General features: G+C 38.2%; 1 protein-coding gene across 7 annotated transcripts in view; it reads left to right on the plus strand.

Moving 5' to 3' along the window:
• Positions 1-25273, plus strand: part of KCNC2 (potassium voltage-gated channel subfamily C member 2) — a 97811-nt gene extending 72538 nt beyond the window's left edge. Inside the window, exons 3-6 of one of the 7 annotated variants that reach the window (XM_086884298.1) lie at positions 15345-16275; positions 18671-18838; positions 23439-23533; positions 24571-24659. In XM_086884298.1, coding sequence (XP_086740424.1) covers positions 15345-16275; positions 18671-18838; positions 23439-23500 — 1161 coding nt within the window. In that variant the 3' untranslated portion in view covers positions 23501-23533; positions 24571-24659. Of the gene's footprint in view, positions 1-15344; positions 16276-16601; positions 16870-18670; positions 18839-22611 lie in introns of those variants that run through there. The other 6 variants (XM_086884295.1, XM_086884296.1, XM_086884297.1 and 3 more) reach the window with 6 other exon arrangements.
• The last annotated feature ends 2201 nt before the right edge of the window (positions 25274-27474 follow it).

The raw sequence follows: 27474 nt of genomic DNA on the forward strand, positions 1-27474 counted from the left end.
CTGAAAAAAAAAAAAAGCTTTTTTTTAATAAATTTTGGGATTTGAAGTTTGTTTGGCCCTTTGGAAGGCAGGGAAGGGTGAACTTCTCATCAGTCCAAGGCTTTAGTTTAGGCACACATTGACCCTTTAGAGACTTTAACATGGTCTTTCATCTCCCCTATGAGCATCTAGACCCATGGATACTGTTTTTTTTGGTAGGAAACCTCTTTTGTGGGGCATGAGACAGGGGAGAGAAGAAATTAAATTCTCTCCTGAGAAGACTAGGATCCCCAGTGAAAATCTCACAAGCAGTTCTTGTCTTAATAACAGCAACTTTTCAGCTCTCAGGTGGCATTATTCTAGAAATTGAAGCAGCATTGTGCAAATGATGTGCTAGAACTAAGGGAGTTGATCAGGCATTATGATTTTTCAAACTGGAATATTGCCAGATATTGTATAACACTTCTTTATGTCCTCCCACCCAGAAATATATTGAGACTTACGGGAGGAAGAAGTTTGACAGTTTTCAGCATTCTTGGAAGATCCACTGCCACAGAAAGTTTTAAAATATTTAAGTGCCTTATTCATGCACTAAGACTTCATCAATGTTCACGTTCAACGTAAAGATATTACTAGAAGAGTGTTATTCATGTCTGTAGGTTTGGAGGGCATTTATTGTATTGCCTGAGACAGAAGCTTTGTGTCTGCACAAGAACGTGGCAGTGAAAGACCCTGGATGCCATGCAGTGTGCTGTCCTTCCAGATGGTCACTGTGAGCTGGGAATGTACTGGAACTGCTAATGGCTCTGACTGGGCACTGCTCTTGTGTCCACTCTGTGTGGTACTGGAGCCGAAATCGAGGGCTCGGCTTCACATGAATGAAGGTGAAGGACCAAGAGAAAAAAATCAAACACAAACACAATGACTTATCCAAACACCCTCACTTATAACTGGATGTCATTCACAGTTTAGGAGTTTTTCATTTCTAGATGAAATGAATGCAATGACAGAGAAGTGAGAGGCCTGAAGGTCTGGGAAGACTGAAGATGTGGGAGACAGGTTATTTTTATCTGAACTTTGATGGTTTTCATCTCTGCTCTATATGAGGAAGCTAGAAATAGTCCTTTTTTGGTACTGTGACAATCTATAATAGTGTTGTGGCCTGAGAACAGCCTGCTCTTGCTATGGTGGGATGGAATTGAGCTCAGGATCAGGAAGCACTATAGGCACATGAGATTCAAAATCCAAGCCCACATAGTACAAGTGGTATCGTGGATCTTTCTGGAATACTTGAGCTGGGGAAAATAAAAATTATTCTGTATAGGTGACTCTCTTTATTTACTTTTATTTTACTCTATTTATTTACTAATTTAGAGAGTACCTTCTCTTTTCTTTGTTTTTCTCTAGAGAAGAAGAGGACTGTGTTCACAGATGGGAGTCACTACTGCTGCTGTGAAATCAGATGAATGTATTTATTGCAGTGCTAAAAATTCCCTTTTTTATGGGAAAAGATTCTTGAGTCTCAAAATTCTTTCATTTGTTGGGTGGAGATGCTGCTCTCAACCTGGGTACCTTGCTCACCTGACACCAGTCACCCTCTGTCTCTCCCCAGGGGCCAAATTGATATTTGCACTGAGAGAAATGCACCAGAGCAGCCTGATGTAAAGCTGTGGGTCAAACACAGTAATGTATAAGTAACCTGTACTGCAAATATAAACATAGAATACTTGGTAAGTCTAGCTCACAAAATCATAAATGGTTTTTTTCTGAGCTGTTCATCGTTCAGGGCAGGGGAAATACCTGTCTGGCTGGGATAACATTTATATGATAGCATCTCCTTTAGTAAAGGAAGAAGCAGCCTTTTATTCCTAAAATGGAATACTCTCTGCTATGTGATGTAAATTAGAAAGAATCCTGTGATGCATTTAAGTTTTATTCTGCTTCCCACAGTCTTTCTGGTTTGCTACATACAGTCTATTAATGTGTCTCTGCTCTTGCTTGGCAAAGTAATCCTGAACACTGCAAATGATAAGCTTTTACTAAACTATTTTAATCATCATCATCATCATCAGCCCAAGTAGTTTCAGTCCAAAAAGAACTGCCCCCCCCAGACAAACCCCACAGCTGATATTTCAATGCAGTTTTGTTATGGTTCTGAAGGGACATCTTAAGGAACAAAGAGTCTTAATGGTAAAGAAGTGGATTTAGGATTTAGGAGGCTGGTTAGAACGCTGCCATCCTGCTAATTTTTTTGGTTTGCCTCATAAACACCACCAGTGACCAACTTCTGCTGCTATGTCACATGCATATTTCATCAGCGACAGCACTTTCGATTCCATGTACATGTAACCTGCTCTTTTTTTAAAGAGAAGTATGCAGGCAGATGTAACCAGTCTTGAAAGGAAAGTGCCAGCAGTAAATATCCCATGTAGACCTTAAACTGGAAATAGAAACTGCAAAATGTGCCTCAGCGCAGCATTGCGTGCCACTCCTTTTGCAGGTTGCATTCACAAAAGGTCTCTAGTGAGCATAATCTGCCTGGCTGTGGCAGCAGTGGCAATTCATTCTCCCATAGTCCCCTTTGTGCATAATCATCAACAAGATCTCCAGACATGTCAAATATCTCCTTTACTTCTGGATTTCCTAACTCTTGTTTCACCACAGAAATGCTCTCTAGAGAATTCCCTCAATGCAAAGTTTCCATGGAATGCTGGAAATGTTGCTCTTCATTGCTGTGAGAATCATTGGAAAGGCATCAGCCCAAATAATAACTAAATAAAATGAATAAATAAAAATACCAGCCCATTGTGAAGATAATCAGTGCAGAGTTCTTTGCCTTTAGCTGGCCCAAAACCCTAGCTGCACAGGAAAACATCTCCCCCAGCCAACTCAGTGGTGTGTTCTCTCTGACACATGCATGATAATCAGAGTACTTCTTACTGCTGGCTGCTTTACTGTAGGTGAATTTTGGACATCCAGAACATCCAGGTTTTTATTACATTAAGTTTATATGTCTTCCCATACTCCTTTGTGTGGAGAATGTAATTAAAAGATTCTGGAATGGGTCCACTGTGTGTATTCCAGTATTGATTTTTTCATAAGTAAGCTAATAATGTAAGTTAAAAAATAAGTGGCATTTGGAATCACAAGGAAAAGGATAAAGATATTTATTTTCTGAATAACTGTTATACCTCTCAAAGAGATGAGTTGTCATAAGCAGTAGACGGACAGTAGCTTTCCCTGACATTTTGGAAAGACTTCTTCTGAAGCCTACTGGATTGGGATGAATGCTCTTGGCCATATCAGCACCTGGTTGTGAAGAAATACATATGCCATGGTGGCTTGACAGGTCTGACATAGGAATTCATTCCTGGGTTTTCCTGAGGTCAAAAAGCAAGTCCTATACGGTTCCCCTCTGCTGCTAGCAAGCTTTTGCTCATCAATAACAAGCTTTGACTAAAGGTATCTTCAGCAGGATGATGCAAAATGTTGTTGGTATTTGTCCTTGTGCTGATTAGTCCAGCCCTGTGTGTAAGTATTGGTGTCAGTCCTTAGGGCAGACAGGTGATGAAGCTGTAAGAGAATGTTTAAACTAAATAGAAATACATTTGAAATGGTGCTATTCACAGAGTCGACGCTAATGCTTGCAATGGCAATAGCTTAGAACTTTATGTATTAAATAAATGTGTAAATTTGATTTGGAAATATTTGGAAAAATTCATGGAGACAAGGGGTTGGGGGAGTCTCTTGGGTCTCAGTGTCCAGTCCTCTCTTATCACAGGCCCAGTGTCATATAATCCCTCTCATAAACTCGTGTAATCTTTTTCATATGCTTCTTCCAGGTTCTAGAGGAGGGTCTTGAATTATCTTTCATCTCAGTTCAAGTGTCTGCTTTGAACAGAGAATGAAATCTGAATGTCACAGTTGTTTGAGTATCCTAATAACTGTTGCACTAGTGGCTTTTCTCTTTCTTACATTCTCTTTTTCAGTTCAATTGAACTGTCACTTCTACATTCCTGGAGACAAGGGTAAATGGAATTTTAATGTATTAAAAAATGGAAGTAAGCTACATGTAGTTATTTACCTATCTTTCAGAAAACCTTCAACAAGGTTCTAGTTGACCAATGCTATTTTTTTTCACTGTAAAGCCGAAAGAAAGGTCTGAAAAAAACATGTCTGTGTGAACTAATGTTGTCTGGGGTGATAAGCTTGGTTCCTCAGGGTCCAGATAAGCCTAGCTGACTAGAGTTGCGATGAATAATTCACTGTCTCTAAATTTAGCTTTGATCTATGTGATTGTGTTGTGAACTTGAAATATACTCACATATATCAAGCACAGGAATTTCAAAAGTCTTACTCTCTCATATAAACCCTCTCTCATATAAACACCCTTCTGGCCTGAAATTCTTCTCCAAGTCCTTCAGCTGTACCAGAGTGTTAAGGTGCATTGATTTAGGTATCTAGAAGATCTATTTTTAAAAAAATATTTAGACTTTTCAGAGGGTCATGTGAGATCATGAAGGAGTTGCAAGGATACTGTCCTGTCTGGCCTAGGAAAAGGGTAAAGATGAGATACTGTTTCTATTTTATAGACTGTCCAGTGATTAAACTATAGAAAGATGTAAATATTTCTCTGAAGAGGAGTTGTTCTAATTTTATTAGAAGATATATTTTTTTAAATTAGGGTCAGCATATATGCTCCCTTCCATTTTCTCAGAATCTAGTTGATGCAGGAGAGAAAGCCTTCATCTCAAAGTGAAACCAGGTTTGAAAGAAAAAAATATTTTTCATTAGACCAGTAATTTGGTTGGAAAAATCAGATTAGTTTCCAGGCACATGTGCTCTTCAGATACAAATATAAAAGTCACAGAAACTGCACAGGGAGCGTAGGCTGGCATAAAAATCCTGATGAGGTTGCAAGATGAGGAGAAAAGATACGTGACAGTGAGTGGCTGGACCAGGGGACCATGGAGTGGTATCAGCACTGGAGCAGAAGGAAGATCTCTTACTTTTGGAGATGGAAAACAGGAAGGTGGTTTTGATTTATGTCAAAAGACAAGGGCTTGAAGGTCCAGAAATGTGGAGTGAGGTAGAAAGTTACAGAGATTGAGCAAGCTGAGCAAACTGAGCAACTGAGCAAATGGCCTGGGATAAACAGGCAGGTAGCACGTGAAGTGAGGGCCGAGTCTGGGGCCTGGAGAGCCTGGAAGAGCGGAGGCACATCAGCTCTGGAAAGAGAGCTGCATATGAAAATAAAGAATGTTTAGATGTATAGGACATGGATATACAGATAAGGTAAGAACAGGTTGCTCAGAAGAAGAGAGGAAGAAATTCTGGGATCCAGCAGTGAACCTGAGGAACAGAGCTGGGGCTGAGAAAGGGAGGGGAGACAGAAAGTACCAGGGCAGGGACACACTGGAGTTGGAAATGCAGAAAGGATAAAACTCTGGACATCTAAAGGGGGAAAAAAAAAAAAAAAGAATAAATCTGTACTTCCTAGAGGATTTTCAATGCAGAGCCAGGGAGTTGGAGGCTGCTGAGTCTTGGAACTGTGTGCTGTGCCATGAGTCAGTCAAACTACTCCTGCTGTTGGCTTCCCTGCTAGTGCAAATGGCAGAGAGGTTTTCTCTACGGGATTGCAACAGCTCCTGTCAGAAGCCACAGGCTGATGTTTCTGTGTTCATGATTTGCTTTTATTAAGTCTAGATTACTCCACAGAGCCCGCTCCATTGGAAGCTCCTCACTAGGACTATCTTACCAAGCACCTAAGGGTTAGGCAATACCACAGTCTGGGTATCCTATTCCTCATGGTTTTGCTTTCCCATAACTAAGTTGCAATAATGAAGCAAAGATACCAGTTACTATCAAATCTATTTTACTACTGTGGTGCAGGTATGAAAAATTAACCCAGTGCTACTTAAATAGTGTGTGGAAAGAAAAGCTTCCAGTCAAAGGGGATCTGCTAATCAGTGGTTTGAGGACTTTACATACACTTTTGAGTAGCTTGGAAATGCTACTTGGAAGGCTCAGTCCCTTCAATTTTTAAGAACTAGATTGGTAGTTTTCATTCCAGCACTTGCAGTAGAAGTCTTACTATGTTGTTCAGGAAAGACACAGGCCTGGAAAGCTAGTAAATAATTCCAGAATGTTTTGATTAGCTTCGGGATAACAAAAAGAGGTTACATGAGTTGGTTAAAAAGGCTTCTCTGATGAAAGCTGAGATGGGCTCTATGACAAATCTTAATGGACGTCAAAATCTCTTCTAAATTCACCCAAGTACAATTTTAAATTAGGCCATCAGACTTGTTTTCAGTGAGAGGAAACATAGACATAAATGAGCCTGAGTGCTTAAGTGAGATGGAGATGACACAGATGAAAATGTTTCTGTAATTTTAATGGATGTGAGATTTATGTACTAGGCAAACTACATTATAATAGAATTTTCATTAATTTATATTAAGAATGTCTTTCTTTTCTCCATTTGTCTGCCTGGGTGTAAAAGTCTATTAATAATAAATAGTATTATACTGAAGATTTTTTTTTCCAGTTTTGACCCATTGAGCCAAATGAGAACTTCTCATGATAAATCAAGTGCAGAAAGATATTGCCTGTGTAGCATTTCAAGTTGCCAGGTCCCAGAGCCTAATCTTTCCTGTAATGATGTGAACAGCAGGTAGTCTAGAGAAGGGCAACAAAGCAAACAGAGAGGCTAATTTGACACATTATGTAAATTTGGGATTGGCTGAAATGCAGGCTTCAAAATCTGCATTCTTCTTCCCTTCAGAAAATTTTAGCTTCATTTTGGAATATGCACTTTTGGTAATAAGAAACCTCTGAATGTCTTATTCCAGACCAAAATACAAGCTGTGAATTTCTCTTTTTCTCACCTTTGCTTTGACTCTGGGAAGAACATCCATTGCGTTTTTGCAGCTGCTATAAATATTTTGCCTGTTTGATTTATAGCAATGTTTAATGAATGAGTGGCAGTGGCTTGCTTATCAAGCCACATAGCCATGCAGACCTTTTCAGTAAGACAAGGGCAAAGTGAGCCTTGCTGATGCCTTTTTAAAAAATGATTGCTGGATTATAAATGCCAAGTCTAGTTAAAATAACGCTCACAGCTAGCTGTTAAACCAAAAACATAGCTGCCATTGTCACAGCTCAGAAAAATCACAAGTGAAGCAAGCTTCATAAATTCAGGTGAATGGAAACAGAAGCTTCTGGAGGGAGCGTAATTTCTGTTCAAGGACTTCTGCTGAGTCTTCAAGAGGCAATAGCATGCAGTGGAGTGTATGTTGTGTGTTGGTATGACGTGTCTTACTTAGCTGCTCCATGGGACAGCAAAGTCAGATGATTTTGATTTGCCTGGTGGGAAACAACACTGGTCATTTAGGAAATTAGTAATCTTCTTGGATGGTAGACAGTGAGGGATGGAGTACAAGGAAATGTCCTGGGCAGCAGATCAGTCCTGTCCCTGGGAATCCCACTGCATGAGGTGTGGTCTTGCCACTGAAATTCGTTCTCAAGTCTTCTTTGCAGTTACTTGTCAGAGGAAAAAGTTTTCCATTTTGAGCAGGAGAACACATCTAAATCAAGGTAGCTTTGTAAATCAGTTTTGACTGATTTACAAAAGTTTTCAATTCAAATTCTTTAGAAAGATATATGTGATTTAAATGCAATTAAAATGCAGAACAATTGTAACTCCTGTTTTCTTTATGATCTGCTTTAAAATGTGGATGTGACTAAGATTTGTTGAGTCAGACATGTATCTGGGTCAAACTGGTGTTAGAACTGCTGATTTACCTAACAGCTTAGTTAGAGTGACTTAATTTTGTGCCTGGATTTCTGAATATGGGAAGATGAATTATTTACCTTTTTGTTTGTGCTCCAGCTGGTAATGAAAGACAGCAATTTTTTAAAACTATAACAAATGAGGAAAGAATGAGCAAGCAAGAGAACATTTGTGTTTTCACTACTACATACAGATAGTAGCCACTCTCAGCTGTAAATACTGCTGCACTATAAATCTACACATTGGACATTAGCTATAGGCTGTTCTTTGACAGTGTATCAGTAAAAATGTATTGACATGCGGATTTTTTTTCATTCATTTATGACTATGTGTAGAACTCTAACAGCAGCTCTTTAACTGCTAAATTGAATGCCAAATGTTGTTAGCAGGAGAGGGTAAAAATGAGTTAGAACTTGACTGGGGATTTGGAAAGAGTAGACTTATATTTTGTAGGATGAAAACAAAAATATTGGCAGAGCCTCTTCTAACTGAGACTTGTTATTATAACGGCCAGAGTTTCCCAATTGGGATGCTAAGGCTGTTTGGCTGCTAGCTCTGTTAAATCTTAATTTAGACATTAAAAAAACCACTTTAATGCTGACATTCCACATTATTCCCCAGAAGGAGGATGACTTACAGATTTTTAGAGACATAAAATTGGTCATAGTGCCTGATATTTTATATATCATGTTTTTGTTTGTCCTTTGGTGGTTTATTTAAAATGCTATGTCTGTATCAATTCCTTAATCTTTGGGGAGAAATAATGTGAGAGATTATGATTTATGAGTGGTGAAGTAAATTGATAGTATGTTTGTCTTGAGTTTATAGTTTAAATGCCAGTAGTTTGGTTAGTAGCTTCTGATGGTGTTTGTTTTCTTACTAAGTATATCCAGATACAGTGCACTGAAAATGCATCACACCATAAAAACTTGTGACTTTGCCTCCTTTTTTTTCTTTTTCATGAAATGATAATTTTCCAAAGGCAACTCACAGCTAAGGAAGAATAGCAGCTTTGAAATAGAGTTGTGAAGAGACTGATGGTATGTTTGGTGAGGTATTTGGGTTTATGTAAAATTGCATTAATGTTCAAGTTCTGCCGTACAGAACATTAAACTATATAGAGAAGTAAATTCATCACAAGACCTCATTCTGAAATCACATTATGATTTTAACAGTCTCCTGATAGCTAGATGGAATTAAACAGAGGGGAAAAAAATCTATCATGTTGAAATCAGAAATGAAGACAATCTGTCAAATCTAAACAAAAATAACTCTCTTTAAATCTGGAAGTGATATCTAATTCTGTGATTGCATTGCCAAGGTTAGTTGCTACTTTGAGTGAAGCATGCCATGTACTTTACAAATGCAGTTTCTTTTTCTGCATAAGTAACATTCACAGTTGAGTCACATTCTCATTAAATGCCCAAATCCTTCAAATTTATTGGATTTTTTATGGGATTTTTTTTTTAAACTTTGGTTTTATGTGACTAAGCAGCTATAAAACTTGATTAAAAAATCAGCATTGCTAGTTAGTTGGGACTGATTAGAAACAGTACATGATTTTGGCTTTGTTCCCTTTTTAACTGGGTCCCATTCAGTCCCCTACAGAACTAGGGGGATTTCAGAAGCTGGCAGTTTGAATTCCTGGGAGAATATAAAAGGCTTCTGGAGAATATTACAGGGAAAAATTACGGAAGTTTTACAGGATAAAATAAGGTTTTTTCCTGAACCTTGAGAGAGACAAAAAATCAATATCAGCTTATAACATTTATGGTGGGGGTATATAATTTTGGTATAACCATTATTAACTGTTTTAGCTTAAGAAATAGATCAATGAGTCTTAAAATACATGTGAAGAAAATTTTTAAAATACAATTTTGTGATGCATATATATGTATATATATATGACTAAATTCTTGCAGTCAGTGAGAGTGGATGCATGTAATGCATAGATCAGCTTACTTTTTGTAGTCAGAGGGTTAGTAAGAGGAAGAAACTGAACCAGTTAATTTTTTCAAAAAATTTATATTATATTCTGAAATATGAAAAGACAAGGCTTAAACTAACAGATGTGAACAGACATCACTGTGAATAATTTTTAAATCTCCAAAGTTTGGAATTTTTTTATTTATCAAAATGAGTATGGTGTTAAAAAAAATTACTGCTTTCCTTTTAAGGGTTCTGTTATCCTAAAGAAGTTACCCTGTTTTGAGGGTTCTGGTTCACATGAATGATCTGGGAAAGCAAAGAACCCATGAGTGGAAACTCCTCTACTGTTGTTTTGGTCAGGAAAAATGAAGTCGTTCAGTAAACCTTTTGTAATGAAAACAGAATTTTGGTTACAAGAGCGAGCAAGCCATCAAAGTTAGTTTCTTTAGGAAAAAACTATCACAGTCTCTTTTCTTGGATGCTCTATAGTTGTATTTTTAGTCTATGAGTGTGGTGGGGAGGAATATTGATTTTTAAAAATCGTTTTAAGTTCTAGCAACACACATGTATTAAGTCTCATAATGTGCCGGTGAGGAAATTTATTTAAAGCAACGTTTTAATCTTATTTCTTTAAAGGCAATTCTGTACCTGCATTAGAGAATATTAAGTGTTGTATTTTCAAGGTCTTATTAAATATTCAGTCATTTTCTTTTTCCATTGTCAAGTGTGTCAAGGGCAAACCTTCTGTGTCCTGGGATGTAACTCAAACTAAATGAATCTTAAGAGCTGCTATTAAATAGTCACATTAGAAAATATACATTACACAATGAGGGGATTTGAAAGAGGAGGGGGTTATGGTTGTGGTCCAACCCCAGAACAAGTATCCAGACCAGATACAAACTTTTTATGGGAAAACACTGAAATATGGTGAGAGATTTTATTCAAAACTTAAAAGTGAAGCAAGAAGTGAGGATGACTGTGGAAAACGAAATAATTGTGTAGAAATAGCCTATTTAAGGGTGTGGGATGGAAAGAAGAAACTTATTTTAAATATGGAGTAGGATCAGTCTGATCTTATGGATATATATGGTACACCTGGGTGTAAAGGTCAGTGTCCAGCTTCGTTGCTTTGTTCAGGCTCTGTCTAAGCTGTTGATCCTTGGAATGGCTGCAGGAAGGCCCTGGCTCCATCCCAGGACAACGACCAGTCCCATGTCTGGGTTTACTTGGAAATGAAAATGTGTGTGTGTGTGTGTGTGTGTGTGTCAGATGTGAACCACAGCATCCTCTGGCCTTCTGCCTTTTCTGACTGTGGAATCCAGACCTGGCCTATGAGATAAGACTGCTGTCAGGTCATTTGCAGCCACAATTTCTAGTGAACTTCATTTTTCAATGCAGTTAAGGAGCTTTGTGCAAGGTAAAACGTGACGTTGGACTCATACAAGTTCTGCTAATCCACAGACTGCTCAATTTGGTGTTCTAGAATTGATTGTCAATTTTGAAATTGCTTTAAGCTCTCAGTTTAAATACTCAGTTCCCCATGAGACACTTAATTCAAAGTATGAATCACAGTTTTCTACTTCCAACGAGTTATCTGCAGGCACCTCACACTCTAGATTTATGTGCTTCATTGAAAATAAAGTTATAGATGATTAATCCACTTACTGTGAACATTAGTAGAACTTAGCAACAGAGCTTGGCTGGTGATCCTGTCAACTAGACAAGCTGGGAGATGGAATCTACTGTCTGAACGTGTGATGCTGACACACAAGAACAAATTGGGTGCACAGTGTCTTCACACTGCGAGCAGGGGGAATCAGCAGCTTACTGAGAGCTTTAACTGCTTAATGAGAGATGCTCTACATGCTGTGTATTGCATACTGATATTTTTGCAACTTTTAACTGCTCTCTTCTGACAAAAATGGACTGATTTTCTTATTAATTCAATTTGTGTTAATTTCAGTTTTGAAAACGGTGGCCCCAGAGTGTTTCTACAGCCATTCTGTCACTTAGGAAAATAGTTCCTTCAGGAGGGAAAGAAACCCTAAATGATGAAAGTTAATTCTATTACATCCATTGAAGCAAACAAGAAGCACTTACTTAAGAAACCCATTTTAAAAAATAAGAAAAAGATCACGATTACTTGGGTATTATTTGAAAATTTTTCTTCAGCTTTTTTTGAAGACTCAAAAATTGTGTTAGGGCTGCAATAACTCCTTTTAGATTTTTCTGCTTCATAAAAGAAAAAAGAAAAGAAAAAATGTTGTGTGTGCTACCCTGGTTATTGTGGACTGAGGAACTATTGCAGGACTGAGGATTAGAACTTGTTTGGTTACATCCACCAGAGAATTTGTGAGTTCAAATCTGTATTGTGTTTTTCTGAAGTTCGTGCTTGCCCACATGACAAAAATGGATGTATTTTTAGAGGCTAATTACTTTAGAGAAGCTAGAATTAGGATGAAGGAGAGGGAAAGCATAAAATGGAGATAGCACATGACTTCATTTAGTTTCTATCATTACAGATGTATATGAAAAACATGCTAGAGACTTTTCAACATGTTGCCTGGTATTATGTAACATAATACTAAGGAATCATCTTTGTTAATATAAAGATAATCCTTAAGCATTTTTCTGTTTGACTGATAAAATGTTCGTGCTTGCATTGGTCTTTGCATTTGCTTCTTGCAGGTTCTCTGAATCCTCTGATTATTGCAATAACACTGTAGGTCTCTTGTGTGTGAGGCTTCCTCTGGCTAGGTGCTGTTCAAGCTCTGTCCTGATCCAAGAAGCTGGCAGTTTAAAACCAAGTGCAATGAGAGATAAAAGGAATGTGTGTCTGCTCAAAACCAATGATGGCATGTGTATGCATAGCAAAGTGTGTACATCACATGTGTTTTACATTTCTGGGAATGCTTATTGCAGGCTTACCCAGAAATCTGCCACCAGATTGATGGTGTTTTCTTGTCTTTGTTCTAACCACTGGAAGATGACTGTCTTTAGGATAGATTTTGGACATGACTGAATGTCTTTTACATTTAGGGATAATGAAACAATGAATGTAGGTGCATAGCTAAAAATTGGCAATCTGCCTTGCCAAGTGCAATGTCAATGTTTAGAAAAGCAGTAATAAATAGCTTGTCAGGCTGTTCTACCTTTAGTTACTCTCTTGGTATTCGGCATTTTTTTACAAAGGTTCTGAACCTGAATGGCCTCTGAAATACAGTCCAGAAAGCAGTGGTAATTATTTACATACTGTTAGGTTTACTGCACTGTTGAATGCACAGTTAATCCTTATTATATCTGAGTTGTTGGTAAATTATTTAGTTGTTGGTAAATTTTACTTTGGTTACCCTGAATGTAGTTTTCTTTAATTTTCAGACAAAAAAAAAAAAATATATATATATTTGCTATTGAAGGGGTTTCCTAATATTTTTTCTGTCAAAAGTTCTCTCCCAAATTACAAACTAGACTGCTGACTTAGCTTCAGTGATTCAGCCTGCAAAGATTTGCTTGCTTTTTCCTTCCTTGACTGTGTAGAAGGATTCTGGAGAATGCTATAGGAGACACCCAAGGGTCATTGTTAGCCCACCAGTGGCTTAGAGTCTGATAAATTCTCTATCTCTCTAGAAGTTTTACAAATATCTGCTGAGACTAATTCACTTACATTGTGTAAATCTGGTTGTATTTGCTGACTCTAGTTGTCTCACACAAGATTGAGGCTCTTTTGTGTATGTTGATGTCAGGTGCTGTGAGCTATGAACATGCAGCAATTTTGTAGTTAAGGCAAAGGCAGAAAAGCCTATTCAGTAAAAATCAGACAGTGTGAGATTGTTTGCTTAGCTTGTGGCTAGAGGTCCAGACTGGATGATAAGTGTTCTGTTCAGTCTGAGTCAGTACTTTTTGAAAGGCAACAGATTTAGAGTGTTTGCAATTGTAGGGTATGGTGTAATAAGTTTATTTCCTTGGATGAGGAAAGGAAGCCATAACTAACCTTCAAATATCTGATATAGGTAGTTATATGGGATTTGTCATAGATCCATCTCGTGAATCTGAATGTAATAAATTTGCTAGACCTGCACTGCAAATTTAAACTTGTTTCCAGGAATTAAAAAAAAAAAAAGATTTCTTTCTAACAGTTGTAGAGACAATATTTTGTTGTCTAACCAGTGTTCCATGTTAGAAAAATACAAGCATTCAGTAGTGTATGAGCCCAGATGGGTTCCTGTGGCACATAACACTAAATCTAAATGCTAATACTAAATTCAGTCATTGATATCCAAAGTACACAAAACTGGTTTTGCCACAATGTTGTATCCTGGATTAAAGTGGCAGAACAGAGGCATTCCTGCTTCTGGCTGTTATTTTGTCTGCCTTGCAACTAGGTTTTTCCCAATGACATTCAAGATGTCAGTGTGGTAACTTGATACTAATTTTTAACCTGTTCAGGCATCTTTTTGCCTCCTTGGGCACCTAATGCTTTCAAAAATCTTCATGTTTCCAGAAGGCTTTTTTTTCTTCCCAGCTATAAATTTATTTGCTATAAAATGTTTATTAAGATGAAAATTCAAAATAAATATATTGTAATTTATGTACCATACCACTGTTGTTTAAGTGCTAGCTAAAATGGCTTTAATGTCATTGAAAAGAAGTTAACCATTATAGCAAAGGAACAACTGACCTCAAAACACCTTTTCATTTAGTTTATATTCTTCAGTGTAAGAAATTCTATCTCCTGCTCTAGCTGTTTGGCTCAGTGTTGATTTTTGAGATCCCGTCCTGGATGTTCTCTGTTCTTCAATGCTTGACTGTGATGGCTGAATAGAAGAACAGACAGTATATGCTTTTTAAGTCCTAACAATCTTTTGTGATGGCTGTTTTCATGTTATTTACGTGTATTTTATCAATTCACATGCCTCTACTAGAACTGAATTTGTATTTCTCTTTTTGTTTGGATTGCCCTGCATTTCTAAGCTAGTTAGCAGGATTGTGGGTCCTAAGACTGTGGCAAAGCTCTGCCACCACAGTGTGTGAGGTTCTGTAAGGTTTACTTATAGTGCTGCCCAAGATAATCAGTGATGGATGACTACATACATAATAGGCTATGTAACCTGCAGTCTGTAACACAGAAGGCATTTTCTATCAGTAAATATCCTGTATTTGTAAGTCATTGAAAGGCTAAAGGGAACTCAGTGTTTGGATCTGCTCCTAGATCCCTCTGAGGTGCTCTTCAAGACAGGTCTGAATTATGAACCATAATCTCAAGACTGTTAGGGTCAGCCCATATTTTTCACTGTGAGAGAGCTGGACATCTTTAAGTATTGCTGTGGTTGGGGTGTACAAGGAACCTTAACAACTGAATCAAATTCAGACAATTTTGCACAGCTGAAAGGATTTGTTGCCACTTTCCTAATGAGTTGCATTTTGTCATGAAATCCATTGCCAAGACTTCCTGCTCCTGGACTCCTCACCTGCGTGTGAGAGATCTCTGCTGTTCTCCTGTGTCCTAGATGGTAATTTCTATGTGTATGAATTTTCCAGCCATTTGGGGAAGAATGAATAAAAATTTTACTATAAATGCAGACATCGTTTGTATTAATGTGAAGAGCTTTGTGGTTCTGATGTCTCTTATCTCTTTGTGTTTCAGTTCATCGCTTTTGCCTCTTTATTCTTCATCTTAGTTTCAATCACCACCTTCTGCCTGGAAACACATGAGGCTTTCAATACTATTATAAACAAAACTGAGCAGGTCATCAATGGGACAGAAGCTGTGTTACAGTATGAGATTGAGACAGATCCTGCACTGACATACGTGGAAGGAGTCTGCGTGGTATGGTTTACATTTGAATTTTTAGTACGTGTTATTTTTTCTCCCAACAAACTTGAATTCGTCAAAAACCTCTTGAATATCATTGACTTTGTGGCCATCCTGCCCTTTTACCTAGAAGTGGGCCTGAGTGGGCTCTCCTCCAAAGCTGCTAAGGACGTGCTCGGTTTCCTCAGGGTGGTAAGGTTCGTCAGGATCCTCCGGATTTTCAAGCTCACCCGGCACTTCGTGGGCCTCAGGGTGCTGGGCCACACTCTGCGAGCCAGCACCAATGAATTTCTGCTGCTGATAATATTCCTGGCCCTCGGTGTTTTGATATTTGCCACTATGATCTACTACGCAGAGCGGGTGGGAGCCCAGCCTAATGACCCGTCAGCGAGTGAACACACACAGTTCAAAAACATCCCTATCGGCTTCTGGTGGGCTGTAGTCACCATGACCACCCTGGGATATGGGGATATGTATCCACGGACTTGGTCAGGCATGCTGGTGGGAGCCCTGTGTGCACTGGCAGGAGTGCTCACCATAGCCATGCCCGTGCCTGTGATAGTTAACAATTTTGGGATGTACTACTCCCTGGCCATGGCAAAGCAGAAACTGCCAAGGAAGCGAAAGAAGCATATCCCTCCTGCTCCTCAAGCCAGCTCACCCACCTTCTGCAAGACAGACTTGAACATGGCCTGCAATAGCACACAGGGTGACATCTGCCTGGGCAAGGACAACCAGCTGATGGAACACAACAGATCATCAGGTAGGACCCCACTGGAAATGCATGTCCTCTGAAAACACTTTATAGACCAGTATGTTTGGTAGGGGTCAGAAAGCAGCCAGTCTTTCTGCCAGGAGAAGATGTAGCTCCCACCCTTCTCCCCTCCAACATTTGCGTGTGTCAGTCTCATAGAGGAAAAAATAGGTATAGTGATGTTCCCAAACCTCTATGTAGCTGGTCTATACAGTTTTGCTTGCTCTGTTGAGAATGCTTTCCTGCTGATGATATCAACCTTTTCTTTTGCCTGTTGTTTGTTGCGTTGTATGGATGTTTCTTGTTTTTCTGCATGACTGTGACTATTTGAGCAGCCACCGTGTCCCACCCTGTTGGACTCCATGGTGTTTTGCCTCAGTGTCTGTCTCTTGTGTCAGCTTTGCCTGTGCCACATCGTGGCCTGTTAAGCAAGATCCTACAAAGAAGCAGTCATTTAAAAGGAGCAGGTGCTTTACATCCAAAGCCCAGCACTCAAAGGAAATAGGAAGAAATTTTCTTTCTAGTTTTCTTTCCATTTGGCATTCTGCTTCCCTGGCTAAAAGAATCTCCTTCATCTGTGTTAGATGAGATATTGCATGATATTTACTATTCATTAAATTACACTAGCATAGCTGATGTAAATCTTGTCAAGAAAAAAGAAAATGGCAGCCCTTAGCATCATCATTGCTATTACAGTTGATTTTTGTGATTTCTATTACCTTATTTGTTAGAGTTCCAAATGATGAATAAGGAATATTTTGTGCTTTACTCAGTGAAATTGCATATATATGACAGCCTCAGTCCCTCCAAGCCACTGCTCCATATTCCAAACCTGTTGCAGTTAAAGAGTAAATTTTACCTCTCAGCATAATTAAATAGTTTAGCTGCAAGATTTTTTTTTTTTTTGTTTCTTAAGCATATTTATTCTTAAGCCAAACACAATCTGTTTAAAAAGCTCACATACCAGTCATGAGACTCCAGCTGTAAAGCTGCTAAAGAATAATAAGAGCAAAACCACTCATGACTGGTGTAATTCAGTAATTGAAATATAGTTTTTAAAAAGAAGAGTCTGGAAAATCGGTCTCTGAACAATATCCTTCTTCGGTCTGTTGCTCTGTTACTAAATAGCGTTTACGTTCAAAGCAGCTCAGTTTCACTCTCTGAGTTACTGTTGTCAAAGTTAACGCAGCTTTTTGAAATCCTAAATATATTTAAAAGGATAGAAATGCTTGAAAAGACTCAGACTGACAGTAAAATATAGTTAGTTTTTCAGTGCTTTGACTGATACCCACTTAGAGATAACATCTTTAAAGTGTTAATGGTAACAGCTTTTTCATGCCATCAGGTCCTACCAAAGGTATTCTGAATGGAGAAGGCTCAGTGTGATCACTATGTCTCTCACTAAGAGACACTTTTTTTTTTGTGTCTACGGCTTTATTTAAAAGGGGTTATAATCCTTGAAGTCAGAGAGAAAGCAGACATGCAAGAAGGAGCCATTTTAAAGTGTTATCTTTATTTTCAGTAGTGCCACCGCTCACATCATGCACTGTAGCTTTATTTCTGATAGAGAATGTTATTAGAGTCACTATGAATTATGTGCAAAACTTCAAGGCTGAATTCTGCCCTTTGCATTCCCAGTTCAGAGAAAAACCAAAACATCCTCAGGTTAAAATGCAAAGGTAAAGCTGAAGTTATGTGCTGTACTGAGAAGGGATTTTTAAAGTGTGGCCTGAATTTGAAATGGTAGATAATTTTAAAAGAGAGTCCTTTGGGAGTGACAAATCAGGAGAGGCGGAAGTTTTGCCATTTGACAAAACAAAGTACAGAGACCGAGACAGCATTTAATGTTGGGTACTTACGATGACAAGCAGTGCAAGTGTAATAAATATGCAAATGAAAGCTAAGAGTGTTATTAAACAGTGTATAGTGCCAAATGTTGAAAATACAGCCCTTGGATGAGGGCTTGTCTTAAAAAAATTAAACAATATATTCTAAACAAAAATGCCTAACATGACCTCTCGTTTAGCAAAAACAATAGCCAAAATAGTAAATAAGTGTTTGAGATATCCAAGGCTGACTGTATGCTGACAAGTTACAGTCCAGAGTAGGTGACTAACTGAGCCTTGGTTTGATTATTTCTTAGTTCATAATAGTTTAATCTAATTTTATACAAATTTTAGAAGAAGAACAGGAAAGTCGGAAGATCATTTGTTCTTGAACAAAATGTGTATCTTTTGCCATTTTGTACTGATTAACGATGAATTGCAATCTTGTTTTCTTCTAATGATTTACTTTATATCTACTTTTTGAGTGATGGGAATATCTGGCATTCAGCGTAAGCTCTTTGTGATGTCTCATTTCCTCATTCATTATTGTCTGTAAATGGGCATGGTGCTTTAACCAGTGTTATCAGGTGAAGACAGTGCAGGAAGTGAGCAGCCACTCTCACCTGGTGAAAGGCTCCCTCCCATCAGACGTTCTAGTACAAGAGACAAAAACAGAAGAGGGGGAACATGTTTCCTACTGACAACAGGTGATTACACGTGTGCTACTGATGGAGGGATCAGGAAAGGTATGGACTTCTTTCATTAGATCATAAAAGGTTACTCAGCAATGTGCTTGTGAAAAACAATCTTAGAGTAAAATGATGTGCACAATGCTCTAAGAGGAAAGACTGTACTCACAATGTATCTTTTTTTCTTTACTCCTAGTCATTCTTTTCCTTTTAGAAACACTCATCCCTTTTAGTCTTCAAAAAACGTGCTTGATGTTGGACCCTCATTTCACTTGTCTCTTCATTTGTCCGTAATCTCTTATGGGAAAGCCTCCAATTCAGACCTTGCTCATTCAACCACTCATCACTCAATATAACTTGTCATTCTAAAAGATATATTAATCATATTATAACTGTGGTCTGCTCTTAATAACTTAATAAAATTTACAACTGAATACACTTTAAAGGTTGGCATGTCAGAAGTAAGGAACATTTTTTTTCTGAACACAAAAAAGCATATCCTGAAATGCTACTTAGATTTCTTTCAAATAAAATTCTGAGCTTAAAATGCCAAAAGATTTTTTTATTCTTTTTCCTGGCAATGCACCACTGATACTAGAGGATGACTATGTACCCCAGCCATAAATCAGCTATGTAGTAAAACAGTGCTTGACCTTGCAAGGTGTTAAAAATGCCTTTCTAGTTATTTAGCCTCTTCAACTCTGACTGCTTGCTGCTCAGTAGGATGGGAGCACCCAGGTGGAGTTTGCAAAACTGTTTGGTACTTGCATCTCCCACAAGACTGATTGTTTCTACCCCAGCAGGCCACACCAGGCTGTGGCTGAAAACCTAACGTCAGGACATCGCCCTAAGATCAGCATGCCAGCGGTAGTCTTGCCATTTCCTTAGACAGGAACTGCTTTTGTTTCTTGGCAAATTATATTCTTGGCAAATTATATTCTATTATCTGTGTCATTCTGACAGATTTTGCATTCCTGAGTGCTGAAGTGCGGTTGTTCACCTCAGAGTTCATGTGAAATAGCCATGCCACTGGACAAACATTTTTGCCTGACATTTTTTTTATTTTTAATTTTTTTTCAAAGGAATTCTCTTGGGTTGTTCTGCAAGTGCTCTTTTTACACCTCAAAGCATGAGCTCAGTAGGTTAAACCTGTGAAGGCAGATAAGCAACCATGATGCAGTATTTGCAAAGAGTACGACTCTCTGCTCGGGCATTCTGTGTACTCCCCTATATAATGTTTATCTTAAATGAAAAAGCATTGCAAGCATGTTTTTTGCACAGATTTACTAGATTTTCCACTGAGTGTATGTTTCACTGTCTTCTCAACAACTAAATTTAAAATATTTCTTATTGTGAGAGTCCTTGAGGAGGTCAAGAACACCTTGATAAGGTAGATTACCATGGCATCTTGCATAATCAGGTTTTTGACTTCACTCAGCAAGTTATGGCAGTAACCATGACTAGAGCAGATCAGAAATCATAAAAGAAGTTACCCATCAGCTACTAAAGACATATTTATTTAACAGTGAGACCTATTTTATCCTAGAACATTTTAATTCGTAAATCTAGACTTAAAAGAAAATGGTTTTGTAGTTTTACTAGAAAACTGGGGCTTGAGTTCAGAATGGACAGTTTTATGATGAGGATTGTGCTCTTTTTTCTGGCTCTGATGACAATCTTCATTGAGGCAGAAATGTTTTAGCCACTGGCTTTGGAGTGTATTTTATTCAGAGTAGGGAAGTTAGCACATAAGCAGAAAATATCTTCAAGTAATATACAAATGGGTTTGAATGCTTGAATGTCATTCACACATCAAGTCTACTACTTTGACATTTTATTTTTTCCCTTTCTTTCTTTCTTTTGGTACATTCTTGTTTGGGTTTTTTTTTTTTCCTTGGTTGATTCTTGCTTGTGTTCAGTTATTATTTATTCTGAGCTTTTTTTGCATCTCCATCTCCAAAATGATACTGATTCAGAGCTGATCCACTGAAATACCTGAAAAGTACTGATTTTGGATCATGCATCTCTCATTTTTCATCTTGTGTATCTGGTTTTCATTTTTTAGGAGTTTCTACTTTATTTGTAATCTTTACCATCTTCCTCTATCAGTTCTTTCCTTTTATCATGAGAAGAGTAGCAAGAAAAAGAATCTTAAAAACTGCTTTTCTAGTTTCTATGTAAAAAAGCTACCTGATTATTTTGATTTTTTTTAAAATAAGCTTTGTCTTTACAGGGAGTTTAAATATATACACTGGCATTGTGCTTCTCTTTAATTCCCTTTTCAAACACAATTCTTTCTAGTCTGTGTAAATACTGACAAAATCTCAGAAACTGGAGGCTGTTTCAGAAATGTATCAGAATTCTGTGTAGTATCACAGTCTAGTCTGCCCTTGCCATCTGGAGAGAACATTGCACAATGTTTTAGCAGACATGAGGTTATACATTGGCTTCAAGTATAGTTTTACAGTATCCAGGTCTCAGTAGGTAAGAAACATGTTAATTGTCATAAGGGGAGAGCCGAAGATATGATTTTTCCTAAAGATGCTGTTAACTCTCTGCTACCTACAGATCTGGAATCTGAGTCAGTAACCATTTCCATCAGGGAAAAAAAAAATAAAAAATTGCAACATTCCATGTGGTGTCTAGTTTTATTGTCATTGGTATTTTAAAGTTTCTGTGGGAAAAAGTCTCATTATTCCCTGGTAGGCAATTTATAGCTGAACATCTTAACCTGACAAATGCTTAAATGCATACTTGTCTTCAAGGAAAAAAGTAGTGCCACTGAAAGCAGTGAGACTTCTCATGCTTGCACTGAAGCACATACCCATGTACTTCAGGAGCAAGGTCCTGCCTGTATTTCATTGCTGATGTCTTCAGGACAATGAGGAGATACTTTTCTTAGCCAATTAGATTATTCAGCAGCTGCTGAAAATACTTGAATATGAAGATAGTGATGCAGTGAATAGCAATGTTTTTTCATTGCCTCTACAAAGTGCAAATAATCCACAGGGGCAAAAAGTAGGTAGCTCACAGTGTATATGAACAGAAATGTCTGAAGTGCAATGTTCCCTTCAAATTGTGAAGCATTATGTGGTTGCCTCATTTAATGATTAATTATACTACTTACTTATTGGATTTATACCATTGATTTTGTTCAAGTCATCTGGAAAAGAAGCACAAATTCAATATTTTAAGTTTGCCGTTCAGGAGCCATTTACAAATATGTCCAACTCTTCTGTATTTTTAGTCTTTAAAATTAGAAGCAAAGCCTAAGGGTTAATATTTTTGAAGATAAAGCTTCTTATATTATCATTCAGTTCAATGCAAAACTGATTTACACATACTGTATAAAATTGATCTGGTTTCTGGTTTATTTATTTTAAAGAAAAAAAATTGTACTTTATTAAGAATTGAATTTAGCAGAGGTTTTTTTTAATTCTAACAGTTTCTGTAGTTTGTCTTAATGGGTTTTTGATTATGCTTAGCCAGATAGCTCAGTCACCCTGGTGGGATCCTTTATCTTGCTCTCTGTGCAACCCTGCTGAAGCCCACAGTGCGATATTAAGTGCAAGATGGGATGTGGAAGAGCAGGTCAGACCTCTTGTGTGGTGGTCTGTTTAATTCTTTTGGGAGAAAGTAGATGCATTAATTTGTAAATAATTTTATTTATTAATATCTTTTGGTAGTAATGTGTCTCAGCACTGAGTTCTTTTGCAGGCAGATTCCCTCTGAGCCCCCGGTAGCTCCTTGGATTACATTACATTGTACTGTTTGTCTTTGTCTATTTTTTGGCTGAATTCAACTGATGTCTGTGCATTTTCTCATACAAGGCTATGAAAAATCTCGAAGCTTAAACAACATAGCTGGCTTGACAGGCAATGCTCTGCGACTGTCTCCAGTAACATCACCCTACAGCTCACCTTGTCCTCTAAGGCGCTCTCGGTCTCCCATCCCTTCCATCTTGTAAACCAGATGGCATCAATCGGCTATATAGTATTAAATCAAATGCTGTTTACCACTTATTGGAAATAAATGTAGCATTAAGCATAGGCTCCACAAATACGGTCTAACTCCTGCATGATACAACTGTCAGTAGTAAGAAAAGCCACTTGGGTAGCTGAAGATTTTTGTCTTGGCTTTTAAAGGTTACTTAAGGTAGCATTTCTCCTTTTATCTACTATATTGTCCTACTTTCCTGTGGCAATAAAAGGACAGTTAGTGGATGCTCTTGTCCAGTATATTCAATAAATAAGCATATTTTCAGGGAGATTTACTTAAAACAATGTGCTTCCAAGTAATTATCAGTAACTCCATTGAACCTCCATTCCTTGTGACTCTAATCCATTCTGAAGATGTCTGCTCTGAAGGGTCTGCTCATTTGCATGGACCATCCTGTCTCCATCACCTGACAAGCAGTGTTGCCGATCGTGGAGACCACAGAGGGCTCTGGATGTGTGTTCTCACGTTGTTACCATCCTGCTGAAATGAAAGCACTGATAAACTGGTCTGCATGTGGGATTGTTTTTCTTTGTTTAACCTTTTCCTTTATTTTTTTAACTATCTACTTGTTTATAAACGACTTTATTTTGTGATTAACTTATTTCGGTACTGGATTGCTGTATCAGAGTTCTGAATGTCTCCGGTTGTTTGCACACAGATAACTGCAAAGAGGTTGTCATTACTGGTTACACGCAAGCAGAAGCCAGATCTCTTTCTTAATGGCTTGGGGAAGGCACAAAACATGCAAGAAAGGTAAACGCCATCCAGACTTGCAATTTTAAGCTAGCAAGTGCTGCTTGGTACTGTAGTATTTTCTCTACTCCAGGGTTCTTCAACATTTTCAGAAGCTGGTACCAAGTAAAACTGAAACAATTATTGGGGGCTTTTTTTTTTTTTTTTTTTTACCCATTGTAAGAGGGTAGTAGTTCTCAAGTTGGGTTTTTGACCAGCCTTATACCTCTGGCTCATGGGCTTCAAAAATTTCTTCAGTCAGTGTTGAGGTGCTTTGTCCTCTATGTTGTTCGTCTGTCTGTTTTGCAACCTGTCTCCTTGTATTCTCCATCTGTCTCCATAAAGCACAGAGATACTGTTAAAATGCCCCCCTTTTTTTAAGTTGAACTAAGAGCACTTTTCCTCCTTCTCTCTTTTTTTCATATGGACTATACATCCTTGTATAGATAGAAATATACGTATTTTTCAAGTGCAGTTAGTATCGTCTAGACTAACTCGTGTGCACTCCTAAGATTTTTCAAGCGGCTTTTCAGCACTGACCGGTTGCCTATTGCATCAATCTTCCTCCTAGCAACCAGCATTCGTTACAATTTTGAAACTGTATCTCCTCTAGTGGCTTTTTCATTCAATATTAACCTCTGTTTATGCAACAGGACAAATGCAATGGCAAATTTGAGGTTCTGGGCTGGTGAGGAAAAATTACCCTTAAACTGTAGAGTTTTAGAACTACACAGGGAAGATCATAATGACTGAAATCTTAAGTGATCCTTGAAATTGTTGAATAATACCTGTCATGTTTTACTTTTTTGTTAGGAAAAGAAATTAAATATTTTGTTGACCGTGTAACATGTTCTTCTGTATATAGCCAAGCCCAATAGCATGACCTGCATGTCAGAATTCTTGTACAATAATGTATTTATCAAAGTATACATTTCTGATATTTAGAGATGTACATTGATTTACTTTTGGTAAAATATTGTCAATAGAAAGATAATTGCAAACAGCTTTTAGCAAATGAATTAATATAATATCTGGTGCTGCTGTTATATTAACTACAGTGTTGTACAGAATTTATCATGGATTTTTGACTGCTGAAAAAGGGACAATGGAATTTAGCCATACCAAGGACTGTACTGGAAAGAGACTGCTGCTGCTGAATGGACCCTGATAAACGACTCACACCTTGAGGAGGTCACTGAGACTGTGCTGAGAAGCAGAGCTTGTTAAAGAAGATGAAAGACCGCTGATAATTACTGCTGCCAGAGGAAGGGGTGACTAGTCACTGTTGATGAGTCAGTGTAAATAAAACGCCTGTGCATGGAATATCAGTTTTTAGCTGTATCAAGGAAAGCTGAATTCATGTCATCATTGCTAAGGCTCCATGCAAAGACCCACACCCCTGTGTTTATTATTCCTGGTTCCTGCAGGAAGCTGTGCTGTGGATCATACAAAGACACGCGCTTAATAATGATAGTGATGTAAACTACATCTGTCTTGACTTCTGTCATACTAATGGCATATATTGCAAAAGTCACAAATTTGAACAGAGTAGGTTTGCATAAGTCCTTGCTTTCTCAGTTTGCCATGTCCTAAATTGTTATGAATTCTAGTGTACATGCCAAGTCCTAAGTTTACTTTTCACTCTAATAACAAAAATGTGACTGCAGACAAACATCACTGACTTTGTTCCAGCACACAGTCTTCTTTCATTGTTACCTCAAACTATAAGTATTATCAGAAATAAAATTCTGGCAGCAAGAATATTTTGTGGGTTTTTTTTTTTTTTAATTCAAAGTGTTGCAAACCCAACATTAATAAGTATAAAAATTGTATTAAAATTATATTCTACAAATGTATATTTTACATAAAATATATATTCTTTGATAAGTTATTTTCTGTGATTTTTGTGGTAAATGGATCTAGTCTATTCTATGTTTATGAGACATTGTAGTGCTACGATGTGGTAATTATGTTCCCTCCATCCTATTCAGTGGGAAATTCTCCAGAATCTGTTTTGTCACTCTGGTGTCCCGATTGTAGGGACCTGTCCCAGTTGTGAAACTCTGTATCGTGGAACTTCTGTGAACATGTCAAGGTGCATGCGCAATCCTGGTGGAAACCAGTGGAAATGTAATACCTGAATTGGAGAATAAAAGGCAAAAGACCTGGGGAGGAACTTGGAACATGTCTTCTGAACTGGCTCATGAGCTTTCTTTAGCTGTATCGGTCCCCTGACTGCTACTGGCCATCCCAGTTCTCAAACCAGCCTCCTGGAGTACGTGAGGAGCTAATTCAAAAGCTAGCATGAGCTGGCTTCTGCAATAATTGAAAATTTATCAGCTTGTTAATGACCCTATGCCTCACGTGGAAGTTTTGTCCAGGCTGGGTATTTTAAGTCTGATGGGAGTTTTGTCGCATCCTGGTCTGAAGTCAACCTAAAAAGGAGGTGATAAATGGTTGCTTAGAACTTCTAATATTTGTATTTATGTATTTGTGGCAACCAGAAACCCCCAAATACACAAGCAGATTGTTTGAGAGCAGCGAGGTAGCTAGTACAGCTTTACAAATGATCTGAGAGGCTGTAACACAGTATTTTGGCGTATGTGCTGTAATGTAAGAAAGGTTCCAGGAAACAGGATCAGAAAACAAGTGTTCAGTTTTAGAAAATGTGTTACAGCAGTATGTCAGGAAAGCTCGCTGTGCAGTTTGCCCAAAGGTTAAAAGTTGCCTGTACTGTGATTGTGAGCAGTAGCCAAGGGAAGAAGAGGTGTAGTGGTCAGCCAGCACAAGGCTCACAGCCAGCTTCAGTCACCCAGGGTTATGCCTGCCCAAGCACCTAGAGAGGGGTGTCTGGTTTTCCTCAGTGCTTCACAGGGACAGGGGTGATCCCCAGGCGGGACGCAGACAAGGGGGTGCATTTTGTTGGTCAAGATTGTAGATGTACTAATGGCCAGATGGTGTCTGATATCTTCTACTGTCTCTGAATGGTAAGGAGCCTGGATGAACCTCCACCAACACAGGACTTTGAGTCCAGAATATCCTGGACTCAGTATTATCTTTCTGCTAGAGAAGCAAGCCCATGTTTAAACACTTTCTTTTAAAACACACCTGGAGGACAAGCTGATGGTGAGTCTAATTACTTTTCATGTGTTTTGAAACTACAATCCAACTCTAACTATTCTAAGAGGAAAAAGGTGGCTTATTCACCAGCCCCTCCCGTTCTTCACCTGTTTCTAGGCCCAGGAAGAGGGAAAAGGGCATTTTTATGAGAGGTGAAATGCCAGGGTTTAACTTTCTCAGGTTGAGGAAGGCTTTAAATGTAGACTTCACTCTTCAGGGTGCTGCAGTTCCTATGTCTCAGATACAGTGCAAAGACTGGGCTGCACATTCTCATTCACTTCCTTTTTTGGCCACCTTTGAAAGGAAAGTAGATGCAATGATCAAAAGCAAAATTGCACCAGGAGAAAGGAGTTTTGGTACAAGCAAAAAGATGCTGGCTGTGTGGGTATTCTGGCAAATACCCACTGAAGGGTGCTTGTGGCCGCCTCTGGGCTTGACTTAGGAGTCTGAAAACTTATTTAATCCACCTGTGAGTATTACTTAAGGGTTAGAAGTCAAAACTAAAAAACAAACTGAATTTACAAGCAATGCAGCTTCTAAGACAATTTAGGAGATGCTGTTACTCATTTGCCTTCTAAAATTGTGAAGTCAAGATATCAAAAATGAGCATCCTTTTGAAAGATGAACTAATACAACAGCGGGGTTTGTGCAGAGATCAAAAGCTGTTATGTGTTGTGGAGATGAGCAGATTAAGGGATGTTTGGACTTTGAAGGCAGTTTTTGTTCTTATGAGGCCTCATTCAGCACTGAGAAAATGTTGTTCCAGCAAATTTTGAGACATTGCATTATGAGTTTTTATAGGTCTATACTGCAAACTGTTGCCAGAATTGCTAAGAAGCATG

The sequence above is a fragment of the Cyanistes caeruleus genome, chromosome 4 (assembly GCF_971803275.1).
Source record: "Cyanistes caeruleus chromosome 4, bCyaCae1.hap1.1, whole genome shotgun sequence".
NCBI classification, from domain to species: Eukaryota; Metazoa; Chordata; class Aves; order Passeriformes; family Paridae; genus Cyanistes; species Cyanistes caeruleus.